Genomic DNA, 19422 nt, shown 5'->3' with positions numbered 1-19422 from the left:
ATCAAGTTATGGGGTGGCCATGAGACATCTTTCAGAAATGTCACTCTTAATCCACCAACAATATGCGGTCCTCAACTTGACAGCATTTTGGCTCGCTGCACTGTGGATTCATCTCTACCTTTTGTTAGACAATAAAATTTAAAACAACTCCTTGAAATCACCTTTCAATCTAAATGCCATTTAGATGAGGAGTCTATTTGCTGTCATAAGCTCATGCCAGAAAGAGGTTTGAACATGACACGTGACAACAATGAAAATATAACGAATGAACAGATTGCTTCTGAAAAAGAACTCTGGTTTGGACTTGCTGCATGGCAGTAAGACCTTACTGATTGGATACGTCATGATGATATTATTTGTATCGGTTGGTTAGAATCAAGTGAGAATTATTGTCAGAGAATTATTCGCATCTCTAATTTTAGATTTTGAAAACTCAACATCAACCTATCTCTCTCTCTCCATACGTATGTGTGTGTGTGTGTATACATACACACACACACACACACACACACACATACATACATATGGCATGGTGATGCAGTGGTTAGCACGTCCCCCTCAGAGTTCAGAGGGTACGGGTTCGATTCCACAACTCTGTGTTTGCATGTTCTCCTCGTGCCTGTGTGGGTTTTCTCCGGGCACTCCAGTTTCCTCCCACTTCCCAAAAACATGCTGATTGAGCGGTACGGAAAATGGATATTGTGACGTATCATAATTTCACTTCACATTAGCAGTTGATATATCTGCACAGATTGTTTTGAAAACATTTAAGCTGGCGGATTGCGAATGAACCGGTGGAACTTGTAGCTACCAAAATAAACTGCGTCAAATAACAGAAGTGAAGCCGCCTATTTCAGCGTTATGCAAGATGGATTTATTTTAAATGAACCAATAATAATAGAATGGACACAGACCAATATATATGACAAGTTATTATTGGTTGAAGTTATTATTGGGCTGTGTCCATTCTGTGTCTGTGTCCATTGATTTATCTTACATAAAGCTGAAAAAGGCGACGTTTCATTTCTGTCATTTGACGCAGTTTATTTTGTTAGCCACAAGTTCCACCGGTTCACTCGCAATCCGCCAGCTTAAGTGTTTTCATAACAATTTGGGCAGATATAACGACGCGTGGGAGGAATGTGAAGTGAAATTATGATACGTCACAATACTGTATCAATATTTTGGGTCACCCCCAGTTGTGACTCTGCCTCAAAGTTATATATATATATATATATATATATATAGTGTGTGTGTGTGTGTGTGTGTGTGCGTGTGTGTGTGTGTGTGTGTAACTTAATTTGGAAAGACAACTTGACAAAGTGGAACTTTTTTTTCTCCATATCTTTTTTATTCCTAATTAAATGTTTTCTTTTTTTTCTTTTCTTTTTGCCGTTTGGTCTTGATGATTCGTCTTCTCTTGGAAGTGGACCCATGACTGTGGAATGCAAATTAAAAGTCAAGAATCAATTCCAAAATGGTAAAAAATGCACATAGAATTTGAGTATCAAGGAACTGTACTCAATAAATGTAGTGTGCTTTATTAAAAAGTTGACACCATAGTAACATTAGAATTTGAGAATTTCATTTGTACTTGCCTGCTGACGTGTTTTCGAGGACAAGCTTTCCGTTTGTGCCCCAGGCTTGCACAGTTGTAACAACCCACCTCACCTTGGCTTTGGTCACACGGGTGGTCCGGAAGGGCACAGCGGCCACATGATTGACAGTGTTGCCATGCTTCAGGAGGGTTGGAGAGAAAGTTTGTTAAAGATAGACAAATGACTATTTGGTTAGATTTTAAACTTTTTTTTTTCCACATGGAAATCCATTCCATTACAATCGTACGATTTTTGATTAAAAAAAATGGAAGCCCCAATATAGTGTAAAATGTTCACTTACATGGTTTCACACATCGCTCACATACAGAGCAGTGTTTCCACAGCCGACCATCCTGTAAATTGAGGGTGGAAAAAAATGCTCAACTGGAATTAGTTCTGACAACATTGCTGGCCAATTAAACTTATATTGCCACATTTAAAAAATATATATATTTTAATCCCGTCATGAGAATTCATTGTAACATTGCTATTTGTTTTCTTGTACTACGCTTGTAAAAGTAAAACTTGGTGTTCTAGTAAAAGTAGATTTAATTGCGATTTTCTTTTTCTCATTCGTGTAAAACGTATTCCTCATTTTCATTTTAATCATGGCCTTTCTTCATAAACAAAAAAAATAATAATATTTTTTTGTCCTAGTCACATCTTTTTCCTCGTATTTTCCTCCTTGTTTATTTTTGTGACAACTTTATTTCGTAAAATTCTATTCTCTAATCACATCTTTTTTGTCTCCTACTTTTCTGACTATTCAATTAAAATTACAACTTTAAATTTGCTTTGTAACCGGGCATTTCCCCCTCATTTGGTTTAAATTAATATTTTATTCTAACATTAAACCAATATCTAAGTAACATTGGCATTTTACTCATATATTGTAATTTTAATATTTGGCAAAACATTTTTCCTCATGCCTCTCGGCATTTACCTTGGATGGGCAGACGTTGCATTTGGTACAGTGCTTGTTGAGGGACCACACGTATCGCTCGCAAATGGTGCAAAATCTAATGGGGGGTAAAGCATGGTCTCAGGTGGCAAAAACGTTTCGGTTTTTTTTGTCTAACTTTTTGGCGTTTATAGCATTACTTGTAACCCTCCTCCAGGGGTAGGACAATTTTAGCAGGAGTGATGTTGGTGAACAGTCGAACTGGGGACTGCTTCCTTCCTGTCTTCCCGTGCTTGTACAGGGAATGGTTGTCGTAGTCCACCTGGGGAAACAAGCCCAAAAAAAAATCCTTCAAAATGGAATATGACAAGAATGAAACACATTGTAAATATTTGAACGCGTAAAAAACAAATTGCAAGGACAACATGGCTAGTAATGTGCAGTATTTGAAGCACTGTTAATGAAAGTAAATTAGAAATAAAAAATGAACTTCTAGATTCAAGGTTAACTATAGTTAACGAAAATTAAACATTAACATTAAACCATTTTTGTTAATGAAAAAAACAAATGTGAAAATGAAAATCCTGTAAAAAAATGAAAACTTACTGAAGTCAAAAAATATCCATTGTTTTTGTCTTACTTTCATACATGAGCTTTTAGGGTTCTTTTAAATTTATTTCTGTACATCCGTACAGAAAAAGGAAGGTCAAACAGTTGTTGGAGAATTGCAGTTTACTTTATTACCCAATATTTAGTGACTCTTATTTATCTTGTACTTGACAAATACATATATGTAAAAAATAAAATCAATCTGACTAAAAATTGACTAACTTGCTCTAAAAAATAAATTAAGCCTAACTGCAATGAAAACTCCAAAACCATTATGACCCTGCTTGGCGCCAATATGCCACAAGAGGGCAGCAAAACACATACCTGCAATAGGGGCTCTTACCTGGTAGTCCAGCATAGTGAACGAAGGGAAGCAGCCGAGAATACGAGGTTCAAAGAAATACGGAAAGATCCATATCATGGGCATGTCAACACAACTGCGGTCTACATGCACAGAAATGAAAATGAGTTACCATAAATTCCCCCGCATCAGAATGTTCTGGATGCTGAATAAAAATTACTAACCAGAGTTTTGCTGATTCGCCCATGCCTGCGAGATCCGAGAGAAGCTGTTGGCCAGCGGTTTCACCAGACCCCCGAACGGGGGGTCAGCCACCATCACCACCTTCTCTCCTTTTGACTCTCTGAGAAAGGCCTGGATCACTGCGCTTGAGGCCTTATAACGAGCATACTAATTATCCATATTGCAATTAAATTATGATACCGATTGGTGGGAATTGTAATATGATACTACCGCATTTTGCCAACGATATTACACTTCAGTGAAACTTGCATTTGGGATATTGATGTATATTGACTTTCAGCGCTACGTCATTAATTACCTCACTATCAAAGAAGTGATGGTTGAACATATTGTAATGGCAAAACTCATCTTGGCCGTAGAACTGGGCGTATCTGAGACGGAAAGGGCATAGAAGATTTTTTTTGTCATACGTAGAACACCACCACACCACTTTCCAAAGTTGACAATGCGGCACATTTTTCCGAAGAGAATGTATAAGCTGACCTGAAGTCGATGTCCAGCAAAAGGCTTTTTATTGGGTTCGCCTTCCCACGCGGGTATTCCGATTTAATCAGCTCGTGGAGTCTGGAAAGGAAAAAAATCCTGGAGTTTTCTCATTGGTTGCCTCCCACGTCAATCATCAGATTAGACCCATCTTTTAAATCCACATGCATTCAAAGTCACATGCCAATGCCAAGTGAATAGAAATAATACCTATCCCTCACATGCATATTCTGTGTTGGTATTAAGGCTTACCTGGGCGTGCCTACGCACAACACCTTGTTGAAACCCTGGGCAACCAGGGTGCCCAGCAGAAAGCGGGTGGTGCGCTCAGTAAACAGATACTGTGCATTGCTCTTTTTGTTGTCCAAGGGAAGCAGTAACCTGCTGGGCTGCCGCAACTGGGTGGCTGTCACGGGGATGCACGCATGGGCGGCGTGCGTACCCGTCTCCTTCGCGAGGAGGAGGAGCTGGCAATCTTGACAGAACGTCTTTTCATCAGGTGGAAGGGAGACAAACTGGTGTAACCTGCAGGGGTGATCATGTACATTTCACAGCCATGGGGTACAAAATAACATTTGATTTAAGTTTTATAATTGCCTCTTACCTTGCGCTGTATTGCTGCTGGCTGAATGGGGGCCTCCCCCTTTTGTTCTCCACCTCCCTGGCCAACTTTCGGGTTTCCGACACCTTGAAACCAACCAGATTAGTCACTGAAAACCTGCAGCGATTACCTTCTTAAACATATGCCTGTGTTTTGCATTTGTATAGGAAAAGGAAAACATTACATCAGATTAACTTTTATAAGTTATATAAACATCTACTGGAAGAAATTTTGATTGGTCACAATACATCGCTCGCATATAGCTGGACAAGTCAAAAATAAGACAGGTGGGAAAGGCTCCTGCACACCCGCGACTTTCATGAGGGTAAGCGGTTCGGAAGCTGGATGGATGCGTGATGGATGGATGTTGATACATTTCTGCCAAATGATTACCTTTTCGTCCTCCCGCTGGAAAAAGTTGCAGTCTTTTCGGTCTCTGCAAGCCGAGCACGCGTAAAACCTTTTTCCTTCCTCGCCTTGTTTCCCAACTTTTTCAAATAACAAAGTCGGTCCTGCAAACGAGATGGAAATGATATCGCAACGATCATGATCGATTAGCTGGGTCTGATTTCATGTTTACCATGTGGGCATCGTGGCGTTGATGTGTCGTCATCCCTGAGAATAACCTCGTATCCCAAACAGCCGTCGTCGAGCGAGGCTGTATCCATGTGGTAAACGTGTAAATATTAACTTATAATATTTCGATAATAAAAAGATTAAACGTGCGGACTCATCTGGACGTAGATGAGTGTAGAGCTGAGTTTCGGTTTGAAAGGCGTGGCCTTTTGCGTAATTGGACAGTCATGTATCACGTGAGCAGAAAAGACCTTTCGGATACGCCCCCTGTCTTATTAAACGTACAGTTAAAAAAAAAAAACGTGACATTAAATAAGCAACAGACTGAAAATTATAGGTTGTAAAAAAATGTATCACGACATTAATGTACAGTTGGTAGTGAGTAAGTCACATGACTTAGCGTACGTTTGTTCTTAGCTCCTGCGGTTTGCGTCTGCTCTCTCTTTTCTTTCAGGACAGTTCGTGTCGTTCCCTCAAGCTTGTAGTCCAAACATGCCGGGCGCCCAGCAAAGTAAGCGGGGTTGCTTTCTCTCGGGGACTACAATTCCCATGCAGTGCAGCGCCGAATGCGTCAGTGTAAGATGTCACTTAAACGCTATTCCGTTAAGATAATTGAGGAAGTATCCTTTCAGCGTAAAAATTAAGACCTAGAGAGAGAGACATAGAGAAAATGATTTGAATTCCTCTATCATTTGTCGATATTCGAGGTTAACCATACATTAAATTTATTTGATTAGGAAAATTCAACGTTTTGGTAGGTGGCTTTATTCGATAACGAATACATAATAATATGCTTTTATTTTGGGAGTGCACCAAGGAAACTTGTGGACTTCTATTTGTTTCTTCTAGTGGATTGTTTTGCAAAGTGCGTCCACGCCCAAGCTTGTCTGCGTTTGGAGAGGCGTTGCCGCAGTGTCTGCGGCCCCAATATATCAGTAACATCAAACCAGGAGCCACCGGGCCTGTCCGTGGGGCCCTCCCAACGAAGAACTCCCCCACGCACCCACGTAAGGTGGCTAGTGGCTAGTGGGCGGCGCACCGCAGCTGCTGGCATCATTCAGCTGCTGGACTGGTGAGGAGAGGCTCTTTATTCACAGCGCATCATCTGACTGACATCATGAGCAGCACTGGTAAGATATTTTGATTGGTGCTAGCTCATCATTTTTGAATTATTGGTCTTCTGCAACCATTATAATGGCAGAAAATTAAATGACTACCATCGGTGCTGCAATTAAGCTCCTGTCCTAGGGGTTTGTTCCCCCCTGAATTCAACCTATTTATTTATTATTGGAGTATTTTGTGGGGTTCTGATGTTGCCACTGCGGATGATGACCCCAGCAGGAAGGCACACCCAGCAAACATCCCAAGACAAAGTACAACAGATTTATCCCTGTCAATGTGTTGGTCCCCGTACAATCCAAGCTTTTTTCCTAATTGTCCATCTTTGAGGGTTCAGGGGTTTCTGCTGCAAGTGGCGTATGGCACCCCCAACAGTAACAACCATTGAGCAACACTCCCCAGACTGAGGTGTGGGGTTGCCACTGCAGGTGGCGGATTGTGTCTCTAACAGCAACCATCCCCAGACAGAGTATGACAATCCAGCTGTTGTCAAGGTGTTTGATTTCCCCACAATCCAAATTCCGCACCCTGGTGCCAACCACTGGGCTCTACACTTGCCACTAAAGATGGCACATTGTATACCCCAAACTACTCATATTTCTTTGAACTAGCCCATTTTAAGGTGTTTGGTCTGGTTTTTGTATGGTGTTAAATGTTAAGCTGTTTGTTTGTCATTTTAAGGGATTTATTTTTATTAACGTCATGTTCTGACCTAATCTTGGAAAAATAGGTTTTTGTTCCCATGGCATTACAACTTCAATTTCATAATGTTCAAATTTTCTCTGAGGAAACCTTTTTTTTTCCCTACAGCATACACGTTGTAGTTATGTTTATTTGGCATTAGGACTGGATTCTTGGAAACATATTACCCTTCTAGGAAGTCCCTGGACTCAAGAAGTTTGAGAACCCCATTTTTAGGAGACCATAATGCCCCCACCCCAATAGGAAAAACATTTCCCCCCACCCACCTTGTGTCATTCTCTTTGCGCGCCATATGCTTCTATTTATACCACATGTCCGGAATAACACAGAGGGAGAGGGAGCGAGAAAGTCACATGACCTGCAGCTCATTCCAGAGCTGGGGATAGAAGGCACACTCTCATTTATTATTACACCACTGCCGCATAGCTGACGATCCAGGAGCTCTGAAAAGCTTGCTTGGATATCGTGCACACACACACAAAAAAAGGACTTCATCCGTTGCGATGCCAGAAGAAACAGGTAGGAACGAGCGTGCTGTTCCATGAGAGAAGACAAAAAACATATTGGGCTGTTTTGGTGAAGCACCAGCAGCAGGATGAGCTTCTTCCGGTTATATAAGTGTGTGGAGAACAACTTCAGACTTGAGCATGTCTGCTTTACAGATGGAGCATTTCATGGATGATGATAATCATTTGAATCGTAACATCTTTTGTGTCTAAAACTGTTTATTCTGTTTTATTAGGAATGATTAGCGTCGGTATTGAATATTTACAAAATATTTGTAAACAATTGAGTGGGAAAAATCTGAATGCTTTGGATTTATGGTTTAGAATTATTTGTATTCACATTTATTACAAGAAAATTTGTTGTTTTTAGCTTTCGTATATTAATTATTTAACCGTTTTTCTCATTTTGTTTAATTGTTGGAATTATTCAATATTATTGTCATTGGTTATCTCCACATGTTCTCCCCAAATAAAAATCACACATTTTAATAGAACATTTTGATAAATATCATATTTGTCTAGTAATTATTATGGCACATATTTAATTTCTTTTATTTTCCATAAATTCTTATGAAATAATGTATCATGGATCGGATTAGGGTTAGATTTTCAAATATACAATAACAATAATAAGATTGTACTCTCCAAACTATTAGATATTGATGTTTATATTTCAAAGCAAGTTACAATTATTTACATCATTTTGAAATGTTTTCAAAACAAATATATGAGCTTATTTCTTTTTTAATTTACTCGGCACTCGTCCTTGTTAAACCTGCTCGGCTTGTGTTTCGGCAGTACAGCAGATCTGCTTAAAGAATTGACGACAATGCACAAGGCTTTTTTTGTGACTCATACCTGCCACTTTGAGATTTAAGCATCCTTTGTATTCACAATTTCTTGTCAACAATTTTCAAGCCATGGGAGATTTTCAGAATGTTCTGAGCTCCTCTTTCCATGCAAGCACCGGCACTGTGGGAAATTCACACAAACACGACATCAATCCATCAATCACATTTAACTATTATTTCAATATGCTGGCATGGTGAAGGAGTTGTTAGCACATGTGAACGTGACCCGATTGGTTGCTGCACAGTCATGGGGGGGCAGAAGTAAAACAGGCTAAAATCCAGATGCTTGAGGGTTAGAGGCGAGTTGCATAATAGGTGTGATTATAACCAAAGAGTCTAGAAATAAAAATAAGTCACAGATAGTCAGCTGAGTTTGCGCATCACGTTGACGCGGACCCCGAAAGACATGGCACCGATATGACACTTCTAGCACAAGTCCGAGATCCTTTTAAAAGATAAATTCCGGGCCACACGATCAACACAGGGTTTTGCCCAGAACCACAAATAAAATTCAAGACACACAAAGCAACCATTTCAGGACCTTCTGTTTTTTTCCAGAAATAATAAAAATGTTAATTAACGGACAGAGTGGCATTGCTTCTTTAGACAGCAAAGTCAAGTCAAAGTTGCCCTCTGTGGTAATGTGAGCATTGGGCCGCACCTCCAAATGCGACCCTTCAGCAACAAGAATGCTGTCGAGTATTATGGGGTATCCTATTTTTAGACGGGGGCATACAGTATAGCTTGGCACCTTTAAAAGGGGATTTATGGTATAGTCCTTGGGTGGGCCAACACATGAGCTCATGCGTGAGTTTAGAAAAATCTAATTAAAAATCAACTAAATTCAAATTAAAAAATGTAAAATTATTTTTCACAAGATGTATGAACATGTATATTTTTCATAAATAAAAATTCCAGACCAAATCTTTTTTTCTCGGAGCGTACCCATATGACCTTGAGCAATGAACCACATGCTGCTTCACCACGTCTAAAGACAAAGAAATCCCTTTTCTACATCAGGAGCTAGTCTCGATTCACAAGTGAACTTAAATCTCCGGGCTATGTACACTACCGAGGCGGGGATGAAACCGGTTTGCTGACGTGACAGTTTTCTCTTGAAATAAAGGCAATTAAGCCTTTAGGCCTGTTCCTTACAAAGGTCACTCACCGAAGAAGAGAAACAGGAGCTCTAATCATGTCAATTATGCATTCCCTCATACAAATTCTTCACTTCCTTCTCTGTGTGTGTTTGTGTGTGTGTGTTCTGCCCTATAGTGATTCAGCAACAGGCTGTGCAAAGCCCTACGGCACAGCAGAAAACGGGGCGAGGCCCCGTCCCCTGCCAGAACTGCGGGAAGCCTTGCAAAGGGGAGGCCCTGCGAGTCCAAAATAAACACTTCCACATCAAGTGCTTCGTTTGTAAAGGTGCGACTCACTCGTTAGTCCTCAACTTTTAAGTTACAGTCAACGCAAACACTCAGGCCGGAAGATGAACACACCAGCTCTTCAATTTCTGAATTTTAAGGATGTAGTTAGAAACTCAAACATTGAGCAAAGAGCTTTTAAGGTTATAGCCATAACAATTATTGCTTACATTAATGTCTATTTTTTTTAACTCCTCCCATGACATCGTATTTTTAGGAACACTAATCATAGTCCAGGGTCACTTTGACCTGTTATGCAAAAAAATGTCAGAACCAAGAAATAAATTCCTCAAAATTACCAATACAAATTGAACAGGCTAGAAATGTTATAATGGATCACAATGACCTGCAATATAACTGGAGGCTTAATTCTTATCATCATATAAAAGCAGCATAGGAGCTACCCAGCGTCTATTCGAGATATCAAGTAACTGGACTGTGAGACTTTGGAGTGCATACCTCTCACATTCTTGCAAAAAGTCCCAACAAAGCTTCACACATTACTGCAAGTTGGCATCCATGTTTGTGCAAAATGCTTCAGCTTGGAGCTCAACATGAAAAGCTTACTTAAGTCGAAAAAAAAGAAAAACCAACTCCCACCTACCGGTTGCCATTGGAACTATTGTCGAGGAAGCTTTTCTTACCGTGCGATTGATGGAGCTGTTTGTGGTTTGGTCCCGTCCAGTATGCGGATGCGAACTGGCCAACGGGGGCTTCTTCCTGCGACAGGGCGAGTACATGTGCACGCTGGACTACCAGCGGCTGTACGGGACGCGCTGCTTCAGCTGCCAGGACTTCATCGAAGGAGAGGTGGTGTCCGCCCTTGGCAAGACCTACCACCCGCGATGCTTTGTTTGCGCCGCTTGCAAGTAAGGAACCAGAAAAATCGAAACACTCTGCATAGTTCGGCCGATATCTTTATGTGATATCTTTAAGTTTTGAGTCGTATTGAATTCCAAATCAACTGCAGTCGGGAGTGAATTTAGCAGATTCCATGAACGTTGCCAAGCTGATGTCTTTAGTTGTTTTTTTTCAAGATGTCTCCTCTCTTACAAAATCTGCAACATAGGTGGAATTACAAAGCATATGATTCCGTATTTTTCTCAAGCTGTCTTTCAACGTGGGGCACGAAAAAAGTTTCATAGTCGAATTTAGCTTTGACGTATTCTTTATTTTGCGCAAGCTGTCTCCTCTCTTGCCATAGAATAAAAACCGATCTTGTTTGACTTTCAATGTGATTGTGTGCTTTAATGTTCTCAAGTTGCCGCGTTATCATCGATGGATTTATCTTGCAGGCAGCCATTTCCGGCTGGTGACCGTGTGACTTTTAACGGGAAGGAGTGCGTCTGCCAAAACTGTACCCAACCGCTTCCTGCGAACAGCCCTGCACCCATCCAGGCTGTCCACAGTCAGTAATGCCTTCATGACACCGTCAAATGTTTCTGTATATATCGAAAGCCAACTGGATCCGCCGCTCTCCTCCGCCATCTAGACTGCTGCGGCTGCGGGAAAGAGTTTAAAAACGAACAGTCCCTGGTAGCCCTGGACAAGCACTGGCATCTGGGCTGCTTCAAGTGCAAAGTGTGCAACAAGGTCCTCAATGCCGAGTACATTAGCAAGTGAGTCCTCCGACGGCAGCCGCTGCCTTGATGATATATATATATTTTTTTTCTTTCAAACGAGCTCCTTCCTGTTTTTTTTCCAGGGACGGGATCCCCTTTTGCGAGATGGACTATCACGCCATGTTCGGCATCCAGTGCGAGAGCTGCAAGAAGTATATTACCGGAAAAGTCCTCGAGGTAAAACTGTGTTATTGCCAATCACCTACACAAACTTGCTTACTGAAGGCAACTCTTTGGCGCCACCTAGTGGTCAGGTGGCAATTCTAAAGTCTAAACTTGTTTTGTTTTGTTGCTCAACAGGCCGGGGAGAAGCACTATCACCCGTCATGTGCCCGCTGTGCCCGTTGTGAGCAGACGTTTGCAGAAGGAGAAGAGATGTACCTCCAAGGTAGATCCAAAATCATTTGTCCTCCAACGTAGGCGGGCGGTTGTCAGCAAAGACTAAAAACTTGTCGCTTTTGTGTAGGATCTTCAATCTGGCATCCCCCATGTAGACAAGCAGCCAAGCAGGAAGAGAAGACTAAGGTAAGAGGGCCATGCTACCGTTAAAAAAAGTCGGGTATATGTCGGTATTAAAACAATTGATTGGGGAACACTGCCACAAATGTAAGTCGATTAATTGGCACACAATGTTGAGGGCCGGCCACCATTTTTGAATTGGTGCGAAAAATAATGCAACGCAGACTGCATATATTCCAGGCAAGGCCATTACGGGTTATGAAAATGTATGTAAAAAAAAAAAATTCAAACTCAAAATGCATTTCTGTTAACAAAATCCAATAAAAATGCTTTTAACAAAACCCCCCTAAATAACTGAAACTACATTTTACATTAACAGAAATGACGATTATTATGGTAGAAAAAGTTTATCATTTTTGTCTTTGTCTGTTAATAAGTGAGTTTTGGGATTCATTTTAAATTTATTTATTTAAGCATTACTGTCAAATATATTGGGGTACAAAGCATTTTCTAAAAATATTAACAAACTTGCTCGAAAAATGACCTGAATTTAGAAAAACGTACTCATCAATGAAAAGGAAGTAAAAATACTCCCCTAACTGTTCCAGGTGACTCGTACTTCGTCCGAGAGCATCACATCCGTCCCGGCGTCCAGTGCCTCAGGCTCTCCCAACAGAGTCATTTTTGTAAGACATTTCTGGAAACTCGACTCGACTCTTCAGCTGTTAACGATTCACTCATTGCCGTTATGTTTTTTTTCGGGTTGGGGTCATCCCCAGGCCAAACTTGGAGAAGAGCTGCTGGACTACAAGGACCTGGCAGCGCTTCCGAAAACCAAAGCCATCTACAACATAGACCGACCAGACATGCTCTCGTACTCGCCCTATGTCAGCTACACGTCTGAAGACAGGCCCTACAGCGAGGTAGACTGGAGTCTGGTGTCGGGTATTTGGGTTCCGCTACATCGCAAAATGTTGATTCCCGATTCGTTTTGCGCATGCAGGGTGATGGGGAGAAGTCACCGAGTCATCATAGGCCCTCCAGTCCCAGTTCCAACAGCTCTTTGGGGGGTTACGGACGTTACACTCCGTCCCGGTCCCCTCAGAACAACAGCCGACCCGGTACTACCTTTGACTATCTTTTAAAATCATCCGTTGTGTATGCAGCGATCCAATTTTTGGTGCTTTTCTATCTCCCGCGATAAACAGGGCTCACTTTGTGATCTTCATCCTTTTTTTTTGCGTTTTCCTCATTCTGTGACTCGATATTTGACATTCAGGACCTGAAGTAGATTGCCCGGGTACACCCGGGTTCTTCTCGGGTGGCGTCAAGCTCACCTCCAGCTTGGCCGGGGCTTCCCCTTCCCTCCCCGTGCGCCATTCGCAGGGGACTGAAGGGTGTAGCGCTGCTGCTAGCACCACCCTGTGGCCTGGAGGTCGAGGTGTGTCATTACACCTGAACCCCACCACGTTGTCCATGCTGCAGCAGCACAACTTCATCCCTTACTTCCGAGGTATCCCTCCATCGAGGCCACGTTTTATGCAGATGATGGACTATTTGCTGGAGGGATGGACAATGAAAAAAGTACTTAACTTTCGGTTTCACGAAATGAATATGATATTCAGTTGAGCACATTTTAATGATGCGCAAATAACAAATTAAGTCTGAATTAAGTAAATTCAATGGAACTAAAGGATTTTTTTTCCAGTGCGGCATTTATTATTACAAATGGATGAGGAAATAATGATAAAGAATCAAATTCATATTTTAATACGTATTCTAAGAAAAGGCTAAGGTGCTTGTTAAAATGAGGTGATTTATGTTTACGTATTTTTATGCCACTGTTGCAGTGTAATTTTTGTGATAATAGTAAAAATAATCATGAATATAAAGAGTATATACAGTATTTCCAAAATAGTCTGTTTTATGGAGTGAAATAATCCCAAAATATCCGATTGTATTACGGCTTCCATGGCTCAAGTACATTTGTGATCTTTTCATCCAGTCACCTTCAGCTTTACAGGTGATTGATTGATTGATTGATTTTTATGAAAAATGACAAAAATCGAAAGAAATATGGTAGAAATTGAGGAAAGATCACCAGTAAATGCAGAAAATTTCATAACAGCTCGCCGTCTCATTTTTTTTTTAGCTTTCAGTATCGTTCCATCAATAGCACCAGCAAATCCTCCCATTGTCTGTATTTTAATTGGGCTCTTGTGGACTGAATGGGGTGCTGTGATTCGTCTTTTTTTCCCGTCAAACATAACCCCGCTTGTTAATGGCAATTTTGTTTGAAGCATGCCATCCTACTAATCTCCTGATTATCTCTCAGGGTTCAGACAAGTACCTCGGATGTTCTTGCCTCTCACTTTCCCTTCCCCTAATGGTAAAACACAGGTTCTCCTCTGTCCCTCCACCACAGTGGAACGGTTAGCCGCTTTTTGTCGTCTGTTGTTGTGATGTCATCGGGTCCGTTTGGGTTTCTCATCCTGCTAGACAAGCTTGTGGCCACTTCCGGGGTCTTTGCAGTATTGCGTTCCTCCGCATCATATTTTGTCACGACCCATGAAACGTAGTGTTTGTAGACGTGCGCTGTTCCAGTGTGAGGTGGATTTCACAGACAAGTTGGGCGAGATCTTGTTAGTCTCAGTCGGAGGGCAGTCCGAGTTGCTTTAACAGCACCGCTGTGTGTGTTTGTGGTCTAAGTGACGGTCTTCCACATCTAGTCTTGCCTGTGAGAGTGAAGGGGTTCTCAAACCGACGGTCCGTGAGCAGTAGCTTGGAGGTCCGCGAAATAATTTTTACAAGGTTATTACCGTAATTTTCGGACTATAAGTCGCACTGGAGTATAAGTCGCACCAGCCATAAAATGCCCAAAAAAGTGAAAAAAAACATATATATGTATATAAGTCGCTCCTGAGTATAAGTCACCCCCCCACCCAAACTATGGAAAAAAAAACGCGACTTATAGTCCGAAAATTACGGTATGTTTTTTTTTTGGTTGTGGAGGAAAAAAAAAATCGGTGGACCCCAAAAATTTGAGAACCCCGAACATGTAGTGTGGTGCATCCGTTGAAGACATCGCTCGTAAGAAACATCCACAACTGCGGCCAATCACTAACCGGACAAATTGCTCTTTGTGCTCACCCGTCATCCGTTCCTGACTGGAGGTAGTGAAAGTGGGCGGAGTACCCCCAGCCTATCCGCCTACTCTGACTGCAAATCCCCATCGTCCACATCAACGTACGTGGCTGCCCCTCGCCATTTCCACATACCAGGTAGGTCTGTGAGAGTTCCAATCAAGTGCATTGATTTGATGGCTTTAATTTTAATAAATAACCTCTCATTGCCCTGCGACACAGACCGGCGACTATGTTACATTTAGTACAAATGGAATGCGTGGATGATGTGATTTTTTTTTATTTGGAAAAGGAAAAAATGGTGTTGATTAAAGCTCTGCAATGCACATTTTTTTTGGCTTCCCATCCCCAAATAACTGCTAACTCATGCTTCTTTCTCTCTTTCTCTCTCTCTCTCTCTGTCTCCACTCTTCCTCTCTGTGTCTCTCCGATGTTGGCTTGTTTTTATTTGATTTCCCTCTCTTTGCCTATTCCCATTTCCAGAGACTGAGGTCAAAGATAATATCTATAGAAAACCCCCCATCTACAAACAGCATGGTACAGTCCACTTTGTATTTAACACTTCCCTCTCTTGTGTTGCATGCACTTTTTCTGCTCTTCATTTCTGGCAAAGGCATGAGAATTACATGCATCGGGTCAACGGAAATGTCTTCTGTAACGAAGCTACTTGCTGAATGTTAAAACATCTCAACACATTTAAGATCATACAGGAGGCCTTCTCGACTTTGTTGTGAGGTGATGACTATGTTCGGTTTGTGATTTGGTCCAAATGTTTGACTCTTTCACAGCTTCTAGAACATCCTGGCAGGATGGCGATGATGGCAAGGTGAGGGAGTCGTTTCCAATTTACCGTTATAAGTTTTTGTTTTTCTCAAAGTGTTCTGTTATGTCCTTTTTTGTTCAAATATATTCCTCATTTCTTTCAAGGACAAAATATTTATTTTTTGAGGGCATACAGTCAATTGTGTATATTCTGGCTTAGTTTTTTTTTGTCTTCATTTTTAGAGGAGTAATTGGATGATCATGAAGAGCGACATTGATGGACACATGGGTCCAGAAGACCACAACCCGTCTAAGTCAACCTGCAGTTTGCCAATGAATACCTCTGGGCCAAGTGAGTCAGGTTGTTTTAGGGGAGTGCGGTATCCATCAAAATGACTTAAAATAAATGTCTCTTTCGTAATATTTTTGTCAGATTTCCCTCATTATAAATCTGCATCCTTACCTGGTTACGGAAGGAACGGCATCTACAAGGTGAGCGACAAAAAAAAAAAAAAAGGAAAGCAGCAGAGTGTTAGGTGCTTATCTTGAAAGTGGCATCGATTTGAAGGAGGCCTTTATTTTGCGTGGTTTTAATATAAAGTGGAGAGAAAAAATCGACATGTCTTTTTGTCACGGTGGAGGGAATTCTAAATACTACTAGATTACTAGAACATCAGAACTATATTTGGAGGCACTTTAAATGTTGCTTTGAATGTGATTGACAGCCACTTTCCTAGTTGCAAGGGGGTGTACACACTTTTGCAACCACATTATTTCAATTATTTAATTGTAATTCAGTGCTCTAAAATGTTATGAAAAATTTTTGGGGGGTCTTTTTGTATTATTATTTGACATATTTTTCTAAAGGCTGCTGAGATGGTTGAGCATGAAGTGGATCCTGACTCCCAAAGCTGGGGAGGCATGAGAGGTAATTTATTTATTTTTTTTGCAGTGGGGATGATTTAATTACTCATTCTTCAAGTACAATTACATTTTTTATGTGTGTTTCATCATATTAATTCTCTTTTCTTCCTCCCCATTTGTGTTGGTCAGAGTACAAGGTGAGATTTCTGTGATTAATATTTTACAATGACATGAGCATTTGAATAGATTTTAAAATAATACCTGCAGGTGTATCCTTATGAAATGCTGGCGGTGACATATCGAGTGAAAGTGAAGCTTCCCCGAGACATCGATCGCACCCGACTGGAGGTGAGCGGTTCATTTTCTAATCAATTCAAAAAGGGATCTTTGTAGACTTTGGAGGAACTATAGAGATCTTCTTCAAAAAAAAAAAAAAAAAAAGCCTAAATAGTTCAAAAGCTTCTCATTACGAACTCAGCCACTGACTTCGACTTTCTCAATCGACCAGAGACATCTGTCGCCCGAAGACTTCCAGAAGGTGTTTGGAATGACTCTGGATCAATTTGAGCGTCTGGCACTTTGGAAAAGAAACGACTTGAAGAAGAGGGCTCGTCTTTTTTAGCATTTGACGCCCCCCGCGCCCCCTCCCTCCAAAGCTTTGTGTGTGCAATACGATGGCAATGTTGGACTGGCGAGCTTCCAGATGAGCTGCAGTCATGTTTGCATGCCCGTGCTTGTAGCGCCGCTCGCACTCAAACATCTGCTCTCAGCTCCTTTCCACGCTCAAGTTTTCTCACCTTCATTTAGCTTGAAAATTCAGAAAATCCTACAATTCACATTTAAAGTTTCCTATTTTTCTGCATCCAAACTTGCATTCTCTTCCAATTAATTCCCGTGGAATTGCAATCTTTTTTCTTTTTTGTCTTCACATTTATGCTTGTCAAATTACGCTTTCTTCTTTGTCATATCATAACCCCCTCAACAATACATTTTTTTATCGGAATATTACAACTTTGTTCTTTTTCCGCGTAAAACTGGAAATTGTTGAGAATATGATCTTCTCAAAATGCTAAGGGCAAAGGTTGCAATGTTACGAGAAAATGTTATCATATTATGACTTCTTTTTATTGTGACGATTTTTAATCTTATGACAAAAGACATTTTGTAATACTGTATTTATTTTATTTTGACGACTTTATTCTTATATTATGACTAAATTGCAAAATGATGACTTTTTGGTAATATCATCGCTTTATGTCTTGCATTTTGATGACTTTATTCTTGTTATTTTAGAATTTTATTGACATACATTTATGACTCTTTCTTCTATCATTGGGCTTGCAAACTCTTGAAAATACGATTGTTGTTGTAATATTACAACTTTTTCTCTTGTATTACGATGACCTAATTAATTTGACTTGACTTGCAAAACGTTACAACTTTTTCGCGTCGGTTACGATTTTATTCTTAAAACATTCTGTCTTTTCATCTTCTGTTAAATCAAAGTTACAACATCTTCAGATATCTCACAATTTTCTTCTCATAAAATCATGACTTCTTATATTCCGACTTTATACATATGTCCATGTAATAGTCGAGTTTTAGTCTCATAATATAACAACATTTTCTCATATTATTACGACTTCACTCGTAATATTACAACTTTAATGTTTTAGGTTTGTAGCTTTTTCAGGTAATATTGAAATTTTTTATCATCGCTTCCCATTCATTTTTGTGGTTTGCTGCTAAATTCTCGTAGGAACATCAGATGATTTTTTTTCGTGTTTTTGCACACACCTCTTGGTTGTTTGGATTCAGACACACCGTACCATCTTTTCTTTCTATTGTTGATCCCGCACTGAGCGATTGTCATAGCAATGATTCCAAAATGAATCCAAAGCGATAGCGTAGCATGTAAGATTGTTTCAGCATTATTTATTCATTCTGCTTTGTTTGTTGCTTGAAGGCATCATGGCATACTGCAAAACTAAAACTCACAACAATAGTGCAAGATGTACTGTATGTAAGCGTCTACTACTGACTACATATACAATATAGGATATATTTATACAAGTCATTGCATGATAATGATACTTTTCTGCTGAAACGATGAAGTCAAATGAAGGATCAGCTGCTCGCCATAACTTATTTATAGTATTGTGATATGAAGGAAGGGATTTTATTTTTGTTTTGAAGTTACATACATGCATATTGAGTTTATTTTGCGTCTTGTATGTAAAACACTAACTGTTTCCTGTTTCTAATGTTCCTCTGCCATTAAAGTGCTTTAACCAACCGCATGCTGGCCAACTGTCGACTGAAATTATTTCGCCAATACAATATTTATTATTAGTTTTGATTTAAATTTGGTTTTGAGAATGTAGGTTTATATTAGTGTAAAATAAATCTAAAGTTGAATTTAATGTTTAAAAATGTTCATCTACATTTTAAATATATTTCTAGTGTTTAACAAGAATGAAAATCTCTGTGAAACTGTCAGAATCATATATATATATATATATATATTTCATAAATATAAAAGATTTGTTTTTGTCTGGAAAAATGTTTATCATTTTAAATTTATGGCAATTTAACAATTGGGTAATTCTAGAAATATATACTTTATATAAATATGGAAATATAAGCTTTTTATATACG

The 19422-nt window shown here is 40.1% G+C and overlaps 2 protein-coding genes across 4 annotated transcripts; one reads left to right on the top strand and one right to left on the bottom strand.

Moving 5' to 3' along the window:
• Nucleotides 1–1329: 1329 nt before the first annotated feature.
• On the bottom strand, nt 1330–5795 carry zcchc4 (zinc finger, CCHC domain containing 4). Of its 2 annotated transcripts, XM_061294309.1 has the most exons (14): nt 5718–5795; nt 5317–5579; nt 5130–5248; nt 4740–4822; nt 4388–4660; nt 4136–4216; nt 3951–4023; nt 3634–3784; nt 3452–3552; nt 2700–2821; nt 2542–2617; nt 1900–1951; nt 1599–1737; nt 1330–1438 (listed from the first exon to the last, which is right to left on the bottom strand). In XM_061294309.1, the coding sequence occupies exons 2-14, from the start codon at nt 5402–5404 to the stop codon at nt 1357–1359; spliced, it is 1440 nt and encodes a 479-aa protein (XP_061150293.1). In that variant the 5' UTR covers nt 5405–5579; nt 5718–5795; the 3' UTR covers nt 1330–1356. The 2 variants fall into 2 exon arrangements, with proteins under 2 accessions (XP_061150293.1, XP_061150292.1); XM_061294308.1 differs by having other exon boundaries at nt 5317–5782.
• A 1655-nt stretch (nt 5796–7450) lies between these two features.
• Nucleotides 7451–19064, top strand: ablim2 (actin binding LIM protein family, member 2). 2 transcript variants are annotated; one of them, XM_061294170.1, is made up of 21 exons: nt 7451–7652; nt 9766–9915; nt 10600–10783; nt 11210–11322; nt 11407–11533; nt 11620–11713; nt 11837–11924; nt 12003–12061; nt 12604–12681; nt 12775–12918; nt 12999–13116; nt 13275–13508; nt 15169–15276; nt 15622–15675; nt 15927–15964; nt 16144–16252; nt 16334–16392; nt 16768–16828; nt 16954–16961; nt 17032–17112; nt 17273–19064. In XM_061294170.1, exons 1-21 carry the CDS (start codon nt 7637–7639, stop codon nt 17384–17386), a joined length of 2037 nt encoding a protein of 678 aa, XP_061150154.1. In that variant the 5' UTR covers nt 7451–7636; the 3' UTR covers nt 17387–19064. The 2 variants fall into 2 exon arrangements, with proteins under 2 accessions (XP_061150154.1, XP_061150164.1); XM_061294180.1 differs by lacking the exon at nt 13275–13508 and having other exon boundaries at nt 7459–7652.
• The last annotated feature ends 358 nt before the right edge of the window (nt 19065–19422 follow it).

This window comes from Syngnathus typhle, linkage group LG1 (genome assembly GCF_033458585.1).
Source record: "Syngnathus typhle isolate RoL2023-S1 ecotype Sweden linkage group LG1, RoL_Styp_1.0, whole genome shotgun sequence".
In the NCBI taxonomy this organism is placed as follows: Eukaryota; Metazoa; Chordata; class Actinopteri; order Syngnathiformes; family Syngnathidae; genus Syngnathus; species Syngnathus typhle.
The sequence above is the reverse complement of the archived record's forward strand: the minus strand, read 5'-3'. Positions and strand labels throughout refer to the sequence as shown.